The following is a 24,459-nucleotide window of genomic DNA, read 5'->3' on the forward strand; positions in this document are numbered from 1 at the left end:
ATAAAACGATATGTCGAGCCTGTTGCCCTGTCACAGCGCATATACATCTTGACCCCATATCTAGCATGCTTGCTAGAGAGATATTGTTTGAAAGACAAGTGCCCAGAAAATGTAATCAGGGACTCAACGCAGACAACTTGATCGGGAATATTTAGGGCCACCCGAGGTTGACAGAATTAATTGTTGTTGAAGTGCATGAACTGCAAGATCTGCTCATATCTAGTCCTGGCCATGGAAGTAGAGAACACGGGCATAGAGCAGTGATTTTAATGAAGTTTAACCATTTAAGGACCAGAAGAATTTACCCCCTTAACCAGTTCCTGACCGGCTCACACAGATTTACCGCGGCACGATGGCTCTCCTGGGCAAAATCCCGTACATATACAGGTTTCCCGTTAAGAGCCCCCGAGCACGTGCTCACTCTACAGCGGGGGACCCGATATACATGGCTGGCGGTCACGATCGCTGCCGGCCACATGCGATCACATGCCTGAAAGCCAGCATGGGGAGTTTGTGTGTGTGTGTGTGTGTGTGTGTGTGTGTGTGTGAACACAAATCCCTGTCCGGTCAGAGGAGACAGATAGTGTGTTCCTACGAAGCAAGAACAATGATCTGTCTCCTCTTCTAGTCAGTCCTATCCCCCACAGGTAGAACACACCCTGGGAACACACCGTTAACCCCTTGATTGCCCCCTAGTGTTAACCCCTGCCTGCCAGTGATATTTACACAGTAATCAGTGCATATTTATAGCACTGATCGCTGTATAAATGTCTGTGGTCCCAAAAATGTGTCAAAAGTGTAGATCACTGCCATTACTAGTAAAATAAAAATGTCATAAATCTTTCCTATAGTTTTTTTTTTTTTTACCAGAAATATGTAGAAGAATTTATATTGGCCTAAACTGATGAAGAAATATGTTTTTAAAAACATTTCTGGGGATATTTATTATTTCAAAATTGTCGTATTTTTTGTTTATAGCACAAAAAAATAAAAACCAGAGATGATCAAATACCATAAAAAGAAAGCCCTATTTGTCTGAAAAAAAAGTCGCCAATTTTGTTTGGGTACAGCATCGCACGACCGCACAATTGTCAGTTAAATCGACGCAGTGCCAAATTGCAAAAAGTGCTCTGGTCAGGAAGGGGGGAAAATCTTCCGCGGCTGAAGTGGTTAATGACCAGGCCATTTTTTTCACTATGGCACTGTTTCGCTTTAACAGACAATTACGTGTTCATGCGACGCTGTACCTAAACACAATTTATGTAATTTTTTTCCACAAACAGAGCTTTCTTTTGGTGGTATTTAATCATCTCTGTGGTTTTTATTTTAAACAAAAAATAATAATTTTTTAACTTTTTACTATATAAATATCCCCCCCCCCAAAAATGTAAAAAAACAAAATTTCTACCTCAGTGTAGGTCGATAAGTATTCTTCTACATATTTTTGGTAAAAAAATCGCAATAACAGTATATTGATTGGTTTGTGCAAAAATTATAGCATCTACAAAATGGGGGATAGATTTATGGCATTTTTATTATTATTTTTTTTTACTAGTAATGCCGGTGATCAGTGATTTTGAGCAGGACTGCAACATTGCGGCGGACAGTTAGAACACTTACGACACTTTTGTGGGACCATTGACATTTATACAGCGATCACAGCTAAAAATAGACACCAATCACTGTATAAATGTCACTGGCAGGGAAGGGGTTAACACTATTGGTGATCAAGGGGTTAAATGTGTGTCCTAGAGAGTGTTTCTAACTGGGGGATAGGACTGCCTGGAGGAGAAGACCGATCGCTGCTCCTAATTAGTAGGAACAGATGTTTCTCCTCTCTCCTGACAGAACAGAGATCTGTCTGTTTACATTGACACATCACCGTTTTGTCTCTCTCAGGAGCGATCACGGGTGCCCGGTGGACATCATGGGTGCCAGGCATGCGCATTGGCTCCACCGGTGTGCAAGTGCTCCCCTGGAGCTCTTAAAGTGGCCAACGTGCCATGACAGCGATTTACACAGGGGAGCCAACCTGCCCCAGTAGAACTGTGGCGGCTGGTCCTTAAGTGGTTAAAGCGGGAGTCCACCGGGACTCCGTGTTTTTTTTTTTTTTTTTTAAAGCCAGCAGCTACAAATACTGCAGCTGCTGACTTTTAAATAGTGACACTTACCTGTCCAGCGCGCCCGCGATGTCGGCACCCGAAGCCGATCGCTCGCTCGTCTGTCAGGTCCTGCCGCCATCTTGGGTATGGGAATCAGGAAATGGAGCCTTTCGGCTTCATTTCCCGTTTCCCTACTGCGCATGCGCGAGCCGCGCGGCGCAATCCGGACGGTCCCCGCTGCCTCTGGGAGCTGTGTGTTTCCCAGCAGGCAGCGGGGCACTTGCTGAAGGGGGCGGGGCGGGCGGGCGTAATGTACGCCCCTTTCCGCAGAGAGCTAGCCCGGAAGTGGGTGCAGTTACCTGGATTATCCAGGTAACTGCACCCCCCTCCCCCCTGAAAGGTGCCGATTGTGGCGCCGGAGGGGGGGGGATTCCGATGAGCGGAGGTCCATTTTAGGGTGGACCTCCGCTTTAAGGTGAAACAACAAAAATGAAGGGGTGGATCTGTCTAAAGCCCGCTGCAGCAAAACTGACCTTTATAAAAAAAAAGACTGACATTAAAATTTTTTGGCAAAACATTATCATTGCCAGCAACAGTTCTTATATAAGTAAGGTGAGTGGCCACCTGGTGACATCACCGACCGGTGCATGCTCGGTTGGTGCCAGCAGGTGACATTGACAAGTGGCCCCGCCTCTTACCTATATAAGAACTGTCAAATGGCAGAGGCTGCAGTGGGTAATTAGCCTTCATAGCGGCTGGAGCTTTTATTTTTTCCTTATCGTGTCCGGGCAGTGGCAGGATTGATGATGGATCTACATGGGGGATATTGTTTTTTTATTTTTAATAAAGGAACTCACCCGTAGAAACTTTCGCAACTTCAACTCTTCTCTCTTCTAATCTGCTGCTGACCACCTCTATGACAAAATCTCTCCCCTGTCCTGCCCCAACCAAGCCACTTCCATCTACAATAAAACCCTGCCCTCCACCCTGGACAAGCTCGCTCCCCTCACTACACGCAGAATCAGACCTCGACCCCTACAACCCTGGCAAACAGATGACACTAGAATTCTCAAAAAACGTAGTCGCACATCTGTGGCACAAGACCAAGTCTCTCAAAGACTTCAACCAATACAAATCTGCCCTCCAAAAATACTACTCTTTCCTCCACACTGCCAAGCAGACCTACTTTACAACTCTTATTACAGCTTCTCATCCAGTTCCCTTAAACTTTTCTCTACCTTCAACTCTCTACTCCGTCCTCCACCGCCTCCACCCAATGACTCACTCACTGCTCAGGAGATTGTTAATCACTTCAAAAACAAGATTGATACAATCCGTGATGAAATCTCCACTCTACAGGTATCTCCCCCAGTTAAGACCCCACTACAACAGGTACTCTCAACACTCCCCTTATTCAAATCTGCTACTACAGGTGAAGTTGCTAAACTCCTTTCTAACGCTCACCTAACCACCTGCCCCCTGGATCCTATTCCCTCTCAAACACTACGGTTGCCATCTGACTCTATACTACACTCTCTAACCCACATCTTCAATCTCTCCCTCTCCTCTGGCATTTTCCCCAATGCTCTAAAACATGCACTGGTCACCCCCATACTTAAAAAGCCGTCCTTGGACCCTACCAATCCTAACAACCTACGCCCTATCTCCTTGCTCCCATTTTCCTCTAAACTCCTTGAGCGCCTGGTTTCCAACCAACTGAGTGACTACCTCATTAAAAACAACCTTCTTGATCCCCTTCAATCTGGATTTCGCCCTCAACACTCAACAGAAACTGCTCTTTTAAAACTCACAAATGACCTACTAACTGCAAAAACCAACGGACACTATTCTGTACTCCTACTTCTGGACCTTTCAGCTGCCTTTGACACGGTTGACCACCCTCTCCTCCTCAAAAAACTTTACTCCCTTGGTCTCCGTGACTGCGCTCTTCAGTGGCTCCCATCCTACCTATCCCAACGCACCTTCAGTGTCACTTACAATTCTACATCCTCCACTCCTCTTCCCTTCTCTGTCGGAGTCCCCAAGGTTCTGTTCTTGGACCTCTTTTATTCAATCTACACCTCTTCCCTGGGTCAGCTGATCACCTCTCACGGCTTTCAATATCATTTCTACGCTGACGACACAAATCTATCTCTCCACCCCTCAACTCACTCAATCAGTCTCCTCACGCATCACCAACTTACTAACAGACATATCTGTATGGATGTCACAACACTTCCTCAAACTCAACTTGTCCAAAACTGAACTTATAATATTTCCTCCCCCACGCGCCTCTTCCCCTGACTTCTCTGTCAAGAGTAATGGCACAACCATCCACCCATCCCCACATATCAGGGTGCTAGGTGTTATCCTGGACTCTGAACTCTCCTTTCAGCCCCACATCCAATCACTTTCCAAAGCTTGCCACCTCAACCTCTGAAACATCTCTAAACTACGCCCCTTTCTAACCAATGAAACCACAAAGCTCCTGATCCACTCCCTGGTTATCTCTCGCCTTGACTACTGCAACTCCCTCCTCATTGGTTCACCTTTAAATAGACTATCCCCCTTCAGTCCATCATGAATGCTGCTGCCCTACTCATACACCTTACAAACCGCACAGTGTCTGCTACCTCTCTCTGCCAATCCCTCCATTGGCTGCCACTTGCTCAACGAATTAAATTCAAAATACTAACACTTACTTATAAAGCCATGCACAACTCTGCCCCCAGCTACAACACTAGCTTAGTCTCAAAATACCAACCTAATCGCCCACTTCATTCCTCCCAAGACCTCCTGCTCTCTAGCTCCCTCATCATCTCCTCCCATATCTGCCTACAGGACTTCTCCCGAGCCTCGCCCATCCTCTGGAACTCACTACCCCAATCTGTCAGACTGTCTCCAAATTTATCCACTTTTAGGCGATCCCTGAAAACGTTCCTCTTCAGAGAAGCCTATCCTGCCTCCATCTAACAACTTCACTATTGTCTCCATTAGCTCATCCCCCACAACTATTACCCTTTTGTATAACTTGACACTCCCTCCTCAATTGTAAGCTCTAACGAGCAGGGCCCTCTGATTCCCCTTGTCTTGAATTGTATTGTATTGTATTGTATTGTATTGTAATGTCTACCCCAATGTTGTAAAAGCACTGCGTAAACTGTCGGCTCTATATAAATCCTGTATAATAATAATAATTAATATATATCTGTAGTACTGGCCGTGTCATTATAAGTAGATCTGTGCTGTATATGTACACTCTGTATACACACATCTATCCCTCTACATATCTCCTCCCATCATCACATATTACACATTATCACTTCCTCTGATCCCGGGTCATATCTTCCTCTTCTCTCTGCAGGGATCCATGTTGTACAGAAGATGTACGGCTGTGAGCTGAGAGATGACGACACCACTGAAGGGTATGAGCAGTACGGATATGATGGGAGAGATCTCATGTATCTGGACACACAGAGAGGGATTTGGATCCCGACCATGAATGAGGCTCAGATCTCCACACAGAGATGGAACAGTCCGGAGATGAGAGAGGGGGAGAGAAACAAGAATTATCTGGAGAATGAATGTATAGAATGGCTGAAGAAACACATCATCAATGGGAGAGAAGATCTGGAGAGGAGAGGTGACTACACTATATACATTATATATGTTATATCTACACACCGTATATACACACTACACTATATACATCATATATGTTATATCTACATACCGTATATACACACTATACTGTATACATCATATATGTTATATCTACACACCGTATATACACACTACACTATATACATCATATATGTTATATCTACACACAGTATATACACACTACACTGTATACATCATATATGTTATATCTACACACCTTATATACACACTACACACATCATATATGTTATATCTACATACTATATATACACACTACATTATATACATCATATATATATTATATCTATGCACTGTATATACACACTGCACTATATACATCATATATGATATATCTACACACCTTATATACACACACTACACGCATCATATATGTTATATCTACACACCGTATGTACACACTACACACATCGTATATGTTATATCTGTTATGGCTAATTTTCCTACCTCACTTATATACTTACCTATACATAAAATAAGTGATTAAAAACCTTTTATCTATATGAATCAAACCATGAAATTAAGAATGATGATACACGTGCGAAAAGGATAACAATCTAATTTATTTAAACATACTATAGTACAGAAAAGAAACGTTAGAGATTACCCCATATAATGTGGAGGATACAACCTTAAAAACAACGATGTTACCAAATATTGCTATAATGGTCATACACATCCTTTCAAGAGATTAATATTATATTAAGGCAAAGACAGGAATACAGAAAAGAAAAGAGACATAATAATAATACAGACACAGTATCTCGTTTTTCCCCACCTTACCATTTTTGCAAAGGGTGGGGGGGGGGCACACCAGGATGAAGAGAGATAAGGAAAATACATTACATAGGAATCTTACATGTCCAGTCCATGAGAGCTTAAAGGGATTGTAAAGTGAATTTTTTTATTTATTTAAAATAACAAACATGTTATACTTACCTCCACTGTGCAGCTCGTTTTGCACAGAGTGGCCCCGAACCTGCTCTTCTGGGGTCCCTCGGCGGCTGTCTCTGCTTCCTCCCGCAGGTACTTCTCACGTTCATGCGAGCTCCCTCGCATGGTGAGAAGCATCTGCGGGCGCGCTCCCGTGATACAGCCGGCAGCTATAGCCGCTCGCTGTATCACACGGCCCCGCCCCCGGCGCTCCGTGTCAGTGGATGCGATTGACAGCAGCGCAAGCCAATGACTGCGCTGCTTTCCATCCATCCACTCCAGCCAATCAGCGGCCAGGCTAAACGGTGGAAAGGACATCGGGGGACGAGGGTGGGACTTTCGAGGGGTGAGGTAAATAAAAAGGGGGGGCTGAGGGCGCAGGCACTGTCAGATGTTTTTTCACCTTAATGCATAGAACGCATTAAGGTGAAAAAACATTTACCTTTACAACCCCTTTAAGGGAGAGAGATTTAGCATCTCTAGGGACTGGTTTTATGTGGTTAGAAAACCTCATGCCTACCAATCAGAACTCAGGGTCACCTCATTGGTTCAAAGTTACCTCCAATTATGATTGGTTATAATTTCAAGCCCAGTTAAGCATCAAACTTCCGGTGCCTTTCTGTCTATATATGGTGAGCAACTTCCTTTGATCCCCGACCCTGCCAGTTCCGACATAAGACCTGTTTAATTATCTCTTGATTTACAACCGCCAGCCCTCTTTGATACAACATAAATGAACATTTCAAGGATTTGTGGCACAGGAAGAGGCACTATATCTGAAATGGCCATCTCTATGAACAATAGGGTAACTTAGTTACTATGCAGACAGCAGACCAACATGCTTGTGTGTTTGAGATACCAAGAATAGTAAATATTCTAGTATACATGTTACACATATATATATGCCCAAACGGGGCATAGTAAGTTAATTAGAAAGTCCTCACAATGGCTCCCTTGGAGCTCCTTGCTATAAATATTATATTTCAAAATCTCTACCACATATCTACATACTGTATATACACACTACACTATATACATCATATATGTTATATATACACACTACACTATATACACCAGGGCTATGCAATTAGCAGACCTCCAGCTGTTGCAGAACTACAAGTCCCATGAGGCATAGCAAGACTCTGACAGCCACAAGCATTACACCCAAAGGCAGAGGCATTATGGTACTTGTAGTTTTGCAACAGCTGGAGGTCTGCTAATTGCATATCCCTGATATACATCATATATATTATATCTACACACTGCACTATATACATCATATATGTTATATCTACACACTGTATATGCACACTGCACTATATACATCATATATGTTATCTCCACACTATATACACACTACACTATATACATCATATATCTTATCTCTACACACTGTATATGCACACTACACTATATACATCATATATGTTATCTCTACACACTATATACACACTACACTATATACATCATATATGTTATCTCTACACACTGTATACACACTACACTATATACATCATATATGTTATCTCTACACACTATATACACACTACACTATATACATCATATATGTTATCTCTACACACTGTATACACACTACACTATATACATCATATATGTTATCTCTACACACTGTATACACACTACACTATATACATCATATATGTTATCTCTACACACTGTATACACACTACACTATATACATCATATATGTTATCTCTACACACTGTATACACACTACACTATATACATCATATATGTTATCTCTACACACTATATACACACTACACTATATACATCATATATGTTATCTCTACACACTGTATACACACTACACTATATACATCATATATGTTATCTCTACACACTGTATACACACTACACTATATACATCATATATGTTATCTAAAATAAAATATAACTGCGCTACCAAAAATTCAAAACAAAATACAAGCAGCCAACATTAACAATAATACAATTGCATAAAACATAGAAACCAAAAAATGTAGCGCTTAAAATAAAAAAACACCTCGTGGAGAGAAGTGTTATTATATCACACAAAAAATATAAATGTAGTAGATAGCATAGCCAAGCTACACCAAATAAAGGCAAGTGCACTACATATAACTACACAAGTGTGAAAAGTTCTTGTGACTCGTGACATAAAAAACTGAAAAATTCTAGTAATGGATGTACCAAATGGCCTGGGGCTATACCAAGACCCTATATAAGAAAAAAACAATAGTCTCTATAATCCTAGATAGTCACTTCACGGTGGAGAGTAGCCAGGATCTTTTGCAATACCACACGTGAAATACCCAGGAGCTGGATGTCACCCTTCATATAGATATCACGTTATAAACAGGAAAGGTAATGGGTACGCTTACCCGAAGGTGTGGACACACACACTTTGGTGGTGAGTCATTCAGACATCAAATTGCGATAGACAGCAATTCCTCCATCCAGGTGATGTAAACCTCAGCTGTGCCAATCCACCATCCAATCACGGGGTATCCAATCCGGGACATTTTTTGACTCCAAGGAGGTGAAAAGGACAATCACACCCCAAATAGGTGCGTAAAAACCAAGAAAATACAAACAGAAAAAAAGGGAAAAAAAACAAAAAGCCTCTTCATAGAGCAGATTAATCCAATAAAAAATGTTTTATTAAAATAAATTTAAAAAACAAGATACATGCATGTACAAGCCCTCATTGAAGAAGGGTACAAAAATACAGATATCAATAAAAAAGCGTGGAGAATATCACCTGCAGGCTATGTACCCTAGGGTCCACACCTTCGGGTAAGCGTACCCATTACCTTTGCGGTTTGTAACGTGATATTTGTATGAAGGGTGACATCCAGCTGCTGGTTTCTTCATGGTCTTCACCCCCTGGGTATTTCACGTGTGGTATTGCAACAGATCCTGGCTACTCTCCACCGTGAAGTGACTATCTAGGATTATAGAGACTATTATTTTTTTCTTATATAGGGTCTTGGTATAGCCCCAGGCCATTTGGTACATCCATTACTAGAATTGTTCTGTTTTTTATGTCACGAGTCACAAGAACTTTTCACACTTGTGTAGTTATATTTAGTGCACTTGCCTTTATTTGGTGTAGCTTGGCTACGCTATCTACTACATTTATATCATATATGTTATATCTACACAATGTATTAAAACACGGCACTATATACATCATATATGTTATAGCTACACACCATATATACACACACTCTACTATATTCATCATATATGTTATATGTACATACTGTATATACACACTACAATATATACATCATATATCTACACTAGAGGTCGACCGATATATCGGCCGATATTTGGCGTTTAATTAGTCGGCATCAGCCGATTGCGCTGATAAAAAAGGCAGATTTTAACCACTTAACAACCGGCCCATAGCCGAATGACGGCTACAGGGCGGTTGTTTAACTCTGTTAGGCCGTCATATGCTGTCCTCCCAGAATTCAGCTCTCGCGTGCCCCCTGGGGCGCGCACTTCAGAGCATCCGTGATCGCCGGGGCATCACGGATCACGGTAAATGGCCGCTCATCGCGGGCGTTTACCACGTGATCGCTCCGTCAAATGACGGAGCGATCACTTGTAAACAAACCATGTTATGATGCCGGTTCCTCCCTCCCCCTCTCTGTACCGATCGGTACAGCGGAGGGGGAAGAGATCGGTGTCAGCAGTGCTGTGGGCTGCATCTGCAGTGCCCACATCGCTGCTCACCGAAATTTAACCCCTCAATTCCCTGCCATTACTCTGCAATACCCTGCCATTACTCTGCAGTACCAGCAAATACTCTGCAATAACCCCCAATACTCTGCAATACCCGCAGATACTCTGCAATACCCACAAATACTCTGCCGCAACACCCGCAAATACTCTGCAACACCCGCAAATAAATATTCTGCAACACCCGCCAATACTCTGCAGTACCCGCCAATACTCTGCAGTACAATTCCAGCCAATACTCTGCAATACCCTGCTATAAATTGCCATACCTGGAGATACCCAGCCATACTCGACGATACCCTGCAATACCCAGCCATAGTCGGTGATACCCTGCAATACCCAGCCATAGACATTCCCCCCCCTCCCGCCGCCCTCCGGTGCTTCTACCGACTCGCCAATACGATCAAAGCCAGAATCTTTTTTTATTTTTTTTTATTTCAGGCTTCCCAGCTTAGAGGTGAGATGCGGGGTCTTATTGACCCCATATCTCACTGTAAAGAGGACCTGTCATCCCATATTCCTATTACAAGGAATGCTTACATTCCTTGTAATAGGAATAAAAGTGATCAAAAAAAAATTATTTTGGGGGAAAAAAATGTCAAAACAAATAAAGTAAAATGAACAATATTTTTTTTTTTTTTTAAAGCGCCCCTGTCCCCATGTGCTCGCATGCAGAAGCGAACGCATACGTAAGTCCCACCCACATATGAAAACGGTGTTCAAACCACACATGTGAGGTATCGCTGCGAACGTTAGAGCGAGAGCAATAATTCTAGCCATAGACCTCCTCTGTAACTCAAAACATATAACCAGTAAAAAAAATTTAAAGCGTCGCCTATGAGGATTTTTAAGTAGCGACGTTTGCCGCCATTCCACGAGCAATTTTGAAGAGTGACATGTTGGGTATCTATTTATTCGGCGTAACTTCATCTTTCACATTATGCAAAAATTGGGCTAACTTTACTGTGTTTTTTTTTTAAGCACAAAATAGTTTTTTTCCAAAAAAAAGCATTCGAAAAATTGCTGCGCAAATACCGTGTGAGATAAAAAGTTCCAACGACCACCATTGTATTCTCCAGGGTGTTTGCTAAAAAAACATATATAATGTTTTGGGATTCTATGTAATTTTCTAGCAAATAAATGATGATTTTTACATATAGGAGAGAAATGTCAGAATTGTCCTGGGTGCTCCAGAACGCCTGATGGCGCTCCCTGCATGTTGGGCCTCTGTATGTGGCCACACTGTGTAAAAGTCTCACACATGTGGTATCGCCATACTCAGGAGTAATAGCAGAATGTGTTTTGGGGTGTAATTTGTGGTATGCATATGCTGTGTGTGAGAAATAACCTGATAATATGACAATTTTGTGAAAAAAAAAAGTAAAAAAAATCTTGATGTTGCAAAGAATTGTGGGAAAAAAATACAACTTCAAAAAACTCATCATGCCTCTTACTATATACCTTGGAATGTCTTCTTTCCAAAAAGGGGTCATTTGGGGGGTATTTGTACTTTTCTGGCATGTTAGGGTCTCAAGAATTGAAATAGGCCGTCAGTACTTCAGGTGTGATCAATTTTCAGATATTGGCACCATAGCTTGTGGACTCTATAACTTTCACAAAGACCAAATAATATCCACCAATTTGTACTTATTTTTACCAAAGATATGTAGTAGTATAAATTTTGGGCAATATTTATGAAGGAAAATTACTAATCTGCTAAATTTTATAACAGAAACAAAGAAAAATTCATTTTTTTACATAATGTTCAGTCTTTTTTCTTTTATAGCACAAAAAATAAAAAAACGAGCGGTGATTAAATACCACTAAAAGAAAGCTCTATTTGTGTGAAAAAAGGACAAAAATTTCATATAGGTCCAGTGTTGCATGACTGAGTAATTGTCATTGAAAATGTGAGAGCACCAAAAGCTGAAAATTGGTCTGGTTATTAAGGGTGTTTAAGTGCCCAGTGGTCAAGTGGTTAAAACTTCAGCGAGATTTACAAATGACTTCTGATAGAAGTCAATGCAAGTTGCCTGAAGTTTTCCTGTGGTGCAACTTGTCTGGGCAGCCTGCCAAGTCTGAGAAAAGAAGCTAAAGAGATACAATGTTTATACTTATCTATAGACTGAACTTTGTGTGTAGGAGTTCTCAGTTTAACCATTTAAAGCCTAAATCTTTTCTGACACAATCCTGTATTTCTCTTATATTCACCAACCGACACAGCTCCTCTCTGTAACTAAATGGGATGTATAGCCTGCCATTAGGAGAATCTAGGCAAAATTGTTACACAATACACAGAACTTAAATCCCGCCCCAGGGGGGTGGACCCCGTGCTATCAACCCTTCCCACTGCTTCTAGCGGCTTCAGTTTTTATTTTGCCTAGCAAGGAGAATGACCTAAGAAACCCTGCGGGCCTCTTGGTCCATTTTTGCTGCAGGTTTGCTGCTTTTTGCGCAAGATGAAAGATCCTGTGATCTTCTATTAACTGCCGGCTGGGTGACAGGCTGGTTAATGATATCCTTGTAGTCTCCCCAGTCCGGCCATCAAGCATGAGCAGGCTGCAGCTAAGGCTCGGCAGCCCACAACATGCCTCAGCTCCAGAGGTGGTCGGTGAGCTTCAATGCTCCGGGGTATACATATGACCGGGCTACTAATGTCTGGGTCACAATATACCGAGGCCAGCAGCTACCCTGTAACTGTGCAGGAGTGGGTCTGTGATGGAAGGTCTCCCAGCTCTTCAGGACTGGTAAGTACGGCTCTCCTTGCTTCGGTGGGGTGAGCAGCTGGGCATTCCCTGGGGGGTCGATTTGGGGGCCACCTCACCTCCCTATCTTCTCTCCCAAGTCCCTATCACCCCTCCTTCCCCCCTCTGAGGGGGGTGGCTGCATGCAATGCAGGCGGTGTGTGTGTGTGTGTGTGTGTGGGTCGCTGTTTCTCACCTGTGGGGGTCTGCGCGGCTGGCGTTGGTCCTGGTCCAGGTCTGGGGGTCCCAAAACATGTTTATAGAGGTTGTTCCGACTGTTAGCAGGTAGCACGTTTTTATTTTTTGCTCTGTCACCGCATGGCGCAGTTCTGGCGGCCATCTTGGATTTGGGAAAGCTATAAATTCCCCTGGTGAGCTTTAGCAGCCATTTTCTTTAGGATTCCTATTGATTACATTGGTGGCCATTTTCTTAAAACCTGAGCGCTTTTTTCACCACTGGCCACTTGTGGCAGCATTACATGGGCTTTCTCTTGCTGCTTCCTGTATCCACTAAGTGTGTGCAGGACGCTGGATGGCTCTTTGATGAACGCTGAAGCTGCTCTGCAGATCGTTGCACCGCTGGTGGGAGCTGCTGCTGCTGCTGACACAGTTTTCTCCTCTCTGCAACTGGGAACCTCCTAGGGACTACAGACACTGCTGTGGCTATCACAGAAAGCCCCAGGGTGGTGAGTATAGCGCTAAGTAACCCCCCCACGTGGCGGCAGCAGCAGGAGGGTGGGACCTTCACTGTCCTAAGTCCCCTTGCAGGTGGCAGACAGGCTAGGGTCAGCATGGCTTCAGAAACTGGTGTTTCTTTCCCCAAAATCCAGGCTATAGCAACCGGGTCACCTGCAGTTAGCGCTGTGTGCGTGGACACCCTGACTGCGGTCCTTGACTCCTATGTTGCTAAGATAGAGGCGGCACGTAGCAGGAAAGTGTAAAAAATATATAAGTGATTCCTGTTGCGCACAACCCTACTACAAAAAATGAAAAAAATATATATATAATATAGAAAGCTGCACACATATATAAGTGTTCTCTACACTCAAAGTAATATAAAAAAGGGGGGTGTTTTATGTGGCGCTAACCAAACTATTCAAAACTATAAATAATTATAAATAAATATACAATGAATATATATAATAAGTAAACAATGTGCAAAAAAAGTGTAAACACTGTGCAAAGAAGTAGCAACCAATGTGCAAAACAATAAAGTGCATGAAATATCAATATGACGTACTGAAAATAAAACTAGTACAGTGCATTAAACAATATGCAATCAATAAGCCCATGCAATAGTGCAATACTGTGCAAATCCTATAGGCGTGTTTATATCAAATCCAATCCTCCAAAACTCCAATGGATATAAGTCCATCCAGTGCAAAGTGCAGCAATATGTAAACAATCCACTCAAACAAACTGTGCACTCTGTCCAGCAAGTAATGATGAACATGCAGGTGTAAATAATAAGTGCAAAGTACACCGTTCCTTCCAACTTCAGTGCTCTAGGTGCACCCACTGTTTCCCTCAGCCTCTCACCTCTAGTAAAGGTCTCTATGGACCGGGTCATGCTTGAGGGGTGATTTAATAGGTATTCTTCCACCTCTTATACATAAACCTCCGGATCCTCAATAATTCCTCCAATATCCACACACCAATAAGTATATATAAGAGAAAGGGGGGGCTTCCAATGAGTAGTACAGTAAAATCCTTTTTATTATTAAAAAATATCCACTTACATTTAAATGCAATGTTTTCAGCAATACAAACAGCGGTGCTTCCGGTCTCGGCAGCGACCGGAAGTAACGAATGACACCTCAACTCCTGCCCGACGCGTTGCGTCACATAACACGTGACTTTCTCAAAGGGTGAGGGGTCAAGGAGTCTCTCTTGCTTATATATGCTGCGCTCAGCTGTCTTGTTAATCCTATGGCAGCGGAGCGACCTGGGTAAATTTATAACATGCCTAGTATCATTCTTTATTTCCTTTATCTTCATATTAATCAATAAACATTATAATCTATAAATACATCTTAAAAAAGTAATAATAGACTTGATTTTAAACTTTTAAAACCATACCTAGATAAATAAATATCAAATATCGCCATCTTGTGGACAAATAATAAAATACATCAAAACTAATTTAAGATGTTAATTGTCACTCCACCTAAATGCTCACTGAGGCCATCTTGTGTATAAACTACAGAATACACTCCAGTTACTAGAAATACACTAACAAGAAGAACTAAATGTTCAATGTGGCATCATATGGGTGGATAAATACAGAAAATACATAAAAAATATACCATCGACCGGAGCAGAGAAGGGATTAATACTAATGCCCTCTAATAGGCCCTTAAAAGGGACATATTACTTAATGGTATATCAAAATAATTAAATATAACAGATAATAAAATATGATAAAAATACCACATCATAATACTAAAAGGGAAATATATATGAATACCCCCAACAGTGGTTTGGGGGAAATGGAAATGGGATTGGGATTGGAGTGGCTGACATCTGTATGATCAAAGGAAACCAAGGCCTCCTCGGCCATCGGGGAGCCACCAACACCATGTGGACCTTCTGTGGTCTGATCTTCAACAGGACATTCAATAATAATGGGATTGGTGGAAAAATTTACACAATCAGAAAGGCCGAGCGGATCAAAAATGCATCCTGTAGCCCTCCGGGATTCGAGGCTTTTTCGGCAACTCACTCGCCGCTATGCACTGTTTGACGCGTGGCGAGCTCTCCGGCCCGGGGATCGGCAGTACACATATTACTCAGCCCCCCACCACATGCACTCTCGGATTGACTATTTTTTCACTAATAATGCTACATTGAGAGCGACGCGTGCCGCATCTATCCTGCCGATCTCCTGGTCGGACCATGCCCCGATCTTACTCACCCTAGATTTAGGCCCCCCGATAACTCGGCCATATAATTGGAAGCTGAACACTTTCCTTCTTCAGCACCTTCCCTCTCAATCGGAACTAACCTTGACCCTGCGTCACTATTTTGCTGAGAATTTGACCCCAGATGTCCCCCTCTCCACTGTGTGGGAAGCCCACAAGGCGGTGATGCGGGGTAGATGCATTGCGCTTTCCTCGGCCTTGAAGCGAGACGTCGCGGCCACCAAGCTTAACACCGAGAAGGAACTTAGACAGTTAGAGCAGAACCTGCAGGCCTCACCGACGGTACCACTCCTTAGGAAAATTGTTAAGTTGCGAATGGCGCTGGCGGACCTGGCGCTTCGCCGTGTTGAGAAAGCCCTTCTGAGGATCAAGCAGACATACTATGACAGGGGCAATAAAGCACACTCCCTTCTAGCGCGGAAGCCCAAAGACAAAACCCTTCTCTCTGCCCCACACCAGATAAAAACTAGATCTAATGCGGTTGTCTCCCACCCCAAAGACATAGTTGATACGTTTGCGGGCTTTTACGCGGAGCTCTATAATAGTCCTGACATCCCTAGCAACCCTGTGTCGCTGGAGGTCTCACAGCGTATACAGCAGTACCTGTCCGACAGCGCCATTCCCAAAATTAGAGATTCGGACTTGCTCATTTTGAACAAGCCCGTCACGGAAGACGAAGTGGGAGAGACTATTCAATCCCTCCCCGCACATAAGTCCCCAGGCCCAGACGGGCTGCCCTACGAATATTACAAAGCATTTTCCCCCCTCTTAACCCCGCATATGAGCAGACTCTTTAATGCTTTTTTACAGAAAACACCCGTCCCCTCAGATATGCAACGTTCCTTCCTTACCTTAATCCCCAAGCCAGATAAGGACCCCATCCACTGTGCGAATTATAGACCCATTGCGCTGCTGAACGCGGACCTAAAAATTTTTACTAAATTGCTATCTCTGCGCCTTAACAAGGTCCTACCCTCTTTGATCCATAAGGACCAGGTGGGCTTTGTCCCCCTCCGACAAGCGGGGGATAACACCCGGAAGGTGATAGACCTGGTCGAGGTGGCGAACAGGGAGGGAGTGCCGTCCCTGCTCCTGAGCTTGGACGCAGAAAAAGCATTTGATAGACTGGGTTGGCCCTTCCTCTTCGCCACCCTGACCCACATAGGGATGGAGGGACCTTTTCTGCGAGCCATACAACATCTTTACTCCGACCCGTCTTCTCAAGTGAAGACTCCCTTTGCCACCTCTTCCCCCTTTTCCATCTCCAACGGCACGCGTCAGGGATGCCCGCTGTCACCCCTACTATTTGCCCTCTGTATTGAACCCCTGGCGGCGTCTATCAGGCGGAACCAGGCTATAAGAGGGGTTCCGGTGCGAGGCCAGGAGTTTAAGATATCACTATTTGCGGACGACGTAATTCTCACTCTTACCCAACCCAGAATATCCCTGCCCAACCTGCATATGGAGCTGGATCGTTACAGTGCGCTATCGGGTTACAAACTTAATGCGTCGAAATCCGAAGCCCTTCCGATTAACATTCCACCGTTGGAGGTGGAACACCTACGATCCAACTTTCCCTACCATTGGAGGTCCACCTCCCTTCGATACCTGGGGGTAAACATCACCCCAACCTATACCTCCCTTTATCAGGCAAACTACCCATCCCTCTATGGAGATTTTAGGCGTCTCTTGCTAAAGTGGCGGAAACACCAGATATCTCTGCTTGGTAGAATAGCCTCTGTGAAGATGGCTATCCTCCCGAAACTCCTCTACCTTTTTCAGACCCTCCCCATTCCAGTCCCCTCCTCTCACCTGAAAAAATTGCAAAGGGACCTACTTCGATTTGTATGGAATCATAAAAGGCACAGGATACCTCGTTCGGTCATGACCGCCTCCAAATCGGATGGGGGGTTAGCGTTCCCGGACCTAGTCAGATATTATCAGGCTGCCCAACTCCGCGCGGTCGCCTCCTGGACTACCCAGAGGCCCCACAACCGTTGGTCGGAAATTGAATCCCGGTGGTTGGCCCCTACACACCCTAATAGTATGCTCTGGAGTGCGGCGGCAGCGATTCCTCAGTCCCAATTGTTGGGCCCTATGTCCCATCTGCAGAACCTATGGCGTAGGTCTTCCAAGGCATTTGCCCTGACCTCAGCTAAATCGCTCCTGACCTCTTTTATATCCAACCCTCGAGTGCCAGATAGCCTATCTCGCCAGATGCAACACCCCTGGTCCTCCCGGAACCTTTTTCAGCTGAGATCTCTGGTGGATCCCAGATCTAGGAGACTACTGACTTACACTGAACTCCAATCCCGGTTTGACCTCCCCCGGCAGAGCTTCTATAGTTACTTACAAATCCGTCACTTTGCCCAGACCATCTCCTCAGACCTCCGTTTCTCCCCGCCTACCATGTTTGAAATAATAATCTCATCAGGTACGGCACAGAAGGGGATGATATCGGATATTTATAAAATAATTAACGCCTTTCCTATGGGCCCCAACGGCAAACATGCATATATGCTTAAATGGGAGGAGGCTCTGGGTGAAGCGTTCACGGAGGGGCAATGGCGGGTGATTTGGTCGCAGGCATCCAAGAGCTCCATGTGTACGCTCTACAGGGAGAACGCATACAAAATATTGTTCTTCTGGTACATGACCCCGGATGTCCTGCACGCTATTTACCCCTCTACAACAGACCGGTGCTGGCGCTGTGTGGGGCATAAGGGCACCCTCTTGCATATATACTGGCAATGCCCTCGTATAGTCCCTTTCTGGACGGAAGTCCGTACGCTCTTGGCCAGTATCCTGGACCAACCCCTGGACTTACACCCAAAGCACTTTTTACTGGGAGTCCCTTTCCCCAAATTGTCCAAATCCCTACAGAAACTATCCCGCCATATCTTGACCGCAGCGAGGTGTCTGGTTGCTCTCCACTGGAAAAAAACACACCCCCCTACCCCGGACGCATTATACGCCCGCATCAGAGATGTGGAGCTTATGGAGAGGATGACCGCCAGGATACAGGACCGGCTGGAAGCGCATGACGTAGTCTGGAACCCCTGGAATCTTAAGGACGATCGACCCTGACAGGCAAGCGGAAGTTTTCGGAAGACTACCCACCCCTACCCCCTCCCTTTCCTCTCTACCTTTCTTTCTATCCTTAGGTATCCCTTTCCTCTCTCTTTTTATCTATCTTCTTTCTTTTTCCCTCCTTCCTTTCTCTTATGCCTTTCATTCTTCCAGACCCCCCCCCCCCCTGAGGGGGGGTGTGTGTTTGGGTTAAAGAGTATTACAAGTGTCTTACATTATTTGTTGCCACACGTATCCTCGGATTGCAACTCTGGTTTGGCGGTTAAGTCTTGAGGATAGGTCTATTACTGGATGGACTGTATCCCTGTTTTACATGTGTTGCAGAACATGCTGTCTGTGAATAGCTCTACCTGGCCTGGCTTGTACCTGCTCCAGGTGGCTGTATTACGTAGGCCAATATGCTTTTATGGTATGTTCTCCCCTGTAATTTTTCTGATCCCTTTCTACCGCTCCCCCAATGCTGAACTGAAGTGTTTGACGTGTAATGTTTCACTTTAAAATAATAAAAAGTTATTTGACAAAAAAAAAAAAAAAAAATGCATCCTGTGTTAGTGCTCCTGTGTAACTGTATCTCATCCCAAACAGGAGAAGCTGAGCATTTTGTGGGGTTGCCATAAAATCGACTGTGGGCATGCGCCACTTCCTGAAAACTGTCTGGAGGTACCTCAGTTGGAGTGACCACTCGCTGTGTTTGGGGAAATGTCTGTTCAGCTGATCTGCCAGTTGATTCTGACCTCCTGGGAGTTATGCTGCTGTCAGGTCCTAAAGATGCTCCTCTGCCCAGGCAAAGATGTCTGCCGACAGGTGAAGGAGCATTAGACTCCTTGTCCCCCCTTGGTGGGAAAGGTAAGCTACTGCGGTCTTGTTGTCTAGTAGCATCTTGACCCATACTCCCCGATGATCTTACTGAAAGCCCTGTAGAGCAAGAAAGGCTCCCTTGAGTTCCAAATAGTTTGATTGTTTGTATAGCAGAGATAGGAAGTTCGGATCTTTAAAATTAATCGGTTCATTTCGAACTGCTCACTAAAATGAACCGATTCAATAAATCCATTCTTCGGTTCACTTGTTGAGTCTCCAGACAAGATATTTCTTGGACCTACAGGTAAGCCTTAATCTAGGCTTACCTGTAGGTCAAAGTTGTTTGTAAGGGTTTACAACCACTTTAAATGATTAGAATCAGAAGACTGATTCACACAGAAGGTTGGCAGGTCCTCCTGGGGACGTTTAACTTTATTTAGTTCATTGGCGCAGAGCACAAGCCTATTGTTGTCAGACTACAATTTGTCAGATTAGCTGGCGTCATGAATTTTGGTGACACACAAACAGCTGTTAGGCTGGGTTCACACTTGTGTACTGCACCAAGAGTACTCTCGAAGATTCTCCTCGTCATCATTTCTCTAATTTGCCTGAAAGGAATAAAAATTTACCATTACTTAGATAATATCATTATTCTGGGAGACTCCGTTCAAGAACTCTGAGAGCATTGAGACCGGGTTCATCTGACTCTAAACAGTTTTGAAAAAAAGGGGGAACAAGGGGGACATTGGGACTTTACATGAAGTATGTGGTAGCAAAAGAGTACAAGGTGAACTACTAGGAATTTTATTAATCATTAACGTTGGATTTACAAGAGATAAATACAATGGTAAACAGAGTAATAAACAATACATGGTAATGGTAATAGTAATAATAATAATAATGGTATAACATGATAATAACATGGATATCACAAAGTATCATAATAAAACTCCGAAAGTTCACCACAGCAGAATTGAATAAAAGCATATATAGCATAATGCCTGCAGGACCAAGGTCTTTGTGCACCTATTAGGGTCATATATAGTAACGTCAGAATCTGAATGTATTCAAAAGAAGCACGGCATATGATAGCTCTACGCACGTTTCGTGGCCTTTATACCACTCATCAGGAGCAGAGCACGTGTTCAATCTATAATAAAGAGTAATATGATATTCAGAAGGTAAATAAAAAATAGAAATATAATAGAAAAATGCATGAAAGAGGGTGGGGTGAACAGGTCACCCGTACCTAATACATGCTTACTCACTTAGGTGAGTGTACTAGTGGTCTAGTAGGGGGGTGCCGCAAGCCGTCCAATATACACCTCCAACCGGGAGCCATGGTGGGTGACTCAATGGAGATAGCCACAAAGGCCGCAGCACAAGCAGGCATGGAGTCACCACGAGGCACTTCTATAGAGGGAGTGAAAAATTAGAACCATTAGGAGATTTGCAAGATGTGGAGAGAGTGAAGGATTAAGGAAGATAATAAGGGGAGCTGAATGTTGAGAAGAAAAGAAAAATATGAAAATATAAAAGTGAGGGCTTACCGAGCAAAAAGGTGAGGGGACCAAACATGGGTGTGAATATAAGGGTGGGATAATAAATAAACCACCGGAAACCATGATCCCGATAGTGGGAACTCCTGCATTTAAGGATCCCGCAGACAGGAAGGCCGAGGCAGTGGCTCGTTCCTTGTTTCGGTTGTGGGGTCCACTGTGCAACCAGTACTGGCATCCGCGCTTGTGTCACAGACACTGACTGAGGGGGCAAAACGTTTTCACCACAAATTGGGAGAGAAGCAGGCTTCTCCTGTCTGTGCGAAAATTAGCAGAACAACTAGTGCAAGGCCTTAAGTAAGTTGTGACGAGGCCCCATGGATACCCTCCCTCTGTAGAGGCGCCTGATTTGGCTAATATGCTGGTCTGTTCACTAGGCATCTAAAAAAGCCCTGACGGATCTTCCCCTCCTTGGCGACCGGTGCTTTGGATGGCATTAGTAAAAATGCCACCGGTGGTAGAGTACACTACTCCCACAGGCCAGGAAGTCTAAGGAGCCACGCCGTAGGCAAGGGCCCCTTTTTTTCCGTTCACTAACGGCTTTTCAGTCCGCCCGGAGCTTCGGTATAACATCCCCAGCCCGACTGGACGACCACAGAGGGACAAAAACATCCCTGGAACCGCAAGCCTTACAAGCCTGCGAGTATAAGTGCTACCACATGAATGTTTGTCCCCACCCATGTCTTGGGTGGGGGGTCGCCTTCAGGACAGTGGTCCCCTCAGTTTTCGACCAATGGACCTGCGATCTGATTTCCTTAGGCTACAAGATAGTTTCTCTCTTGGTCACCAAACAGATTCTTCCTCTCCAACATACCCGTATCCCCGGCTCGCCTGGAGGCCCTCTTGGGGTCAGTAAGGGTCCTGCTGAGTTGCAGGGTGGTTGTACAGGTTCCGGAATCGGAATGTTTCCAGGGATTCTACTCAAATATGCTTGTAGTTCCCAAGAAGGAAGGAGTACGTCCAATCTTGGACCTAAAATCCCTCTATCACTTTGTTAAAGTGCAGAGGTTCAGAATGGAATCAGTTCACCCAGTAGTTGCTGCACTCCATCAAGGGTACTCCCTGGCACCCTTGGACTTCTAGGATGCGTACCTGCACATACCCATATGCCTGTGACAGCAGAAGTTTCTGCGATTTGCAGTTGGGGAAGACCACTACCAGTTTGTGGCTCTCCCTTTTGGTCTGGCATCACCCCCCCCCCCCCCCGAGTCTTTACCAAGGTTTTGCCTCCGGTTTTGGCATTGCTACGGCAACGTGGGGTCGCGATCGTGCGATATCTAGATGATCTCTTCCTGAGAGCATCTTCTGCCTCAGAATTAGAGGAGGATGTGGCGATCACCATGCAGACTCTGCGAGAATTTGGGTGGCTGTTGAACCTAAAGAACTCGGTGATTTTACCGACTCAGTGTTTGGAGTACCTAGGCTTGCTGCTAGACTCAATGGAAGCGAGAGTTTTTCTCCCTTCAGACAAGCTGCAGACTCTTAGATCCGCGGTAAAACTGTGGATGAACCGCAGGTGGTCATCGCTTTGCTTTTGCATACGAGTCCTGGAGCTCATGGTGATCTCCTTTGGGGCTGTACCCTTTGCCCAGTTCTACACCAGAGTCCTGCAGAAGGAGATCTTTTCAAAATGGGACAGATCTCAGTTGTCCCTGGATCGTCAGATTCAGGTGAGCCAGTAAGTCAGAGAATCACTGATCTGGTGGCTGAGGTCCCTGGTGATTCAGGCCAGAAAGTCATTCCTACTTCTAAAGTGGACAGTGATCACACAAGACGCCAGCCTTTTCGGCTGGGGCGGAGTAATGGGGGTTCAGTCAGCTCAGGGCCTCTGGTCGACGGAAGAATCCAAGTTGCCGATCGATCTGCTCGAACTGAGAGCGATCAGGCTGTGCCTCTCCACATGGTCAATGAGACTGCAAGGACATCCAATCAGGATCCAGTCAGCCAATGCCACTGCAGTGGCATACATCAATCACCAAGGGGGGCAAGTAGCTCAGCTGCGGCATGGGAGGTCGCTCACATACTTAGGTGGGCAGAGCGACATTTACTGGTTTTGTCGGCCATTTACATTCCCGGAGTGGAGAACTGGCAGGTGGACTGTCTGAGACGCCAGATACTGGACCCGGGAGAATGGGCGGTGCATCCAGAGATATTCAGGTGACTGTGTCTGAGGTGGGGCACACCAGACGTAGCTCTTCTGGCCCCCGTCTCAATTGGAGGGTGCCAAGATTCGTGTCCAGGATAAGAGATCCGTGGGCAGACGCGTCAGATGCGCTGATGGCTCTGTGGGATCAGTACCAGCTGATCTATGCTTTTCCTACACTGAAGCTATTACCACATCTGATTTGCAGAGTGGAAGCCAAGGGGATCCCAGTAATACTGGTGGTCACAGTTTGGACTGGTGCGTCTGGTGTTAGATGCTCTTTGGCAACTGCCATTACGAGAGGACCTTCTGTCTCAAGGTCCGATTCTCCATCCTGCTTTACCATCGGCGGCTTTAACGGCACGGCTATTGAGAGCCAGGTGTTGAGGAATCGGGGTCTGTTGGATTCGGTGATCCCAACTATGTTGAGAGCACAGAAATTTTTCTTCTTGGAAGATATATCATCGTTCCTGGACGGCCTACATCTCCATGTGTGCGGAGAAAGGTTGGCATCCGTGCTCTTTTTTCCATATCCAGGATCCTGCTGTTTTTTCAGGAAGAAGTAGACCAGAAAATGGGGTTAAGCACTATTAAGGGGCAAAAACTTCAGCTTTGGCTGTCTTTTTTCAGCAACCCCTGGTGTCTTACTCATAGTGAGTACCTTTGTTCAGGGGGTTCGTCATGTAGTCCCTCCGGTGCGTCCACCGTTACCCCCATGGGATTTGAACCTGGTGT

The 24,459-nt window shown here is 44.7% G+C and overlaps 1 protein-coding gene across 4 annotated transcripts in view; it reads left to right on the forward strand.

Moving 5' to 3' along the window:
* LOC143984105 (class I histocompatibility antigen, F10 alpha chain-like) overlaps window positions 1–24,459 on the forward strand; it is a 907,941-nt gene that overhangs the window by 863,606 nt on the left and 19,876 nt on the right. For all 4 annotated transcript variants that reach the window (XM_077484424.1, XM_077484434.1, XM_077484420.1 and 1 more), the window contains exon 3: window positions 5,467–5,745. In XM_077484424.1, coding sequence (XP_077340550.1) covers window positions 5,467–5,745 — 279 coding nt within the window. The remainder of the gene's footprint in view (window positions 1–5,466; window positions 5,746–24,459) is intronic.

Source organism: Lithobates pipiens, unplaced genomic scaffold (assembly GCF_037356315.1).
Source record: "Lithobates pipiens isolate NorthernLeopardFrog02 unplaced genomic scaffold, aLitPip1_a1.2 Scaffold_1, whole genome shotgun sequence".
Lineage (NCBI taxonomy): Eukaryota > Metazoa > Chordata > Amphibia > Anura > Ranidae > Lithobates > Lithobates pipiens.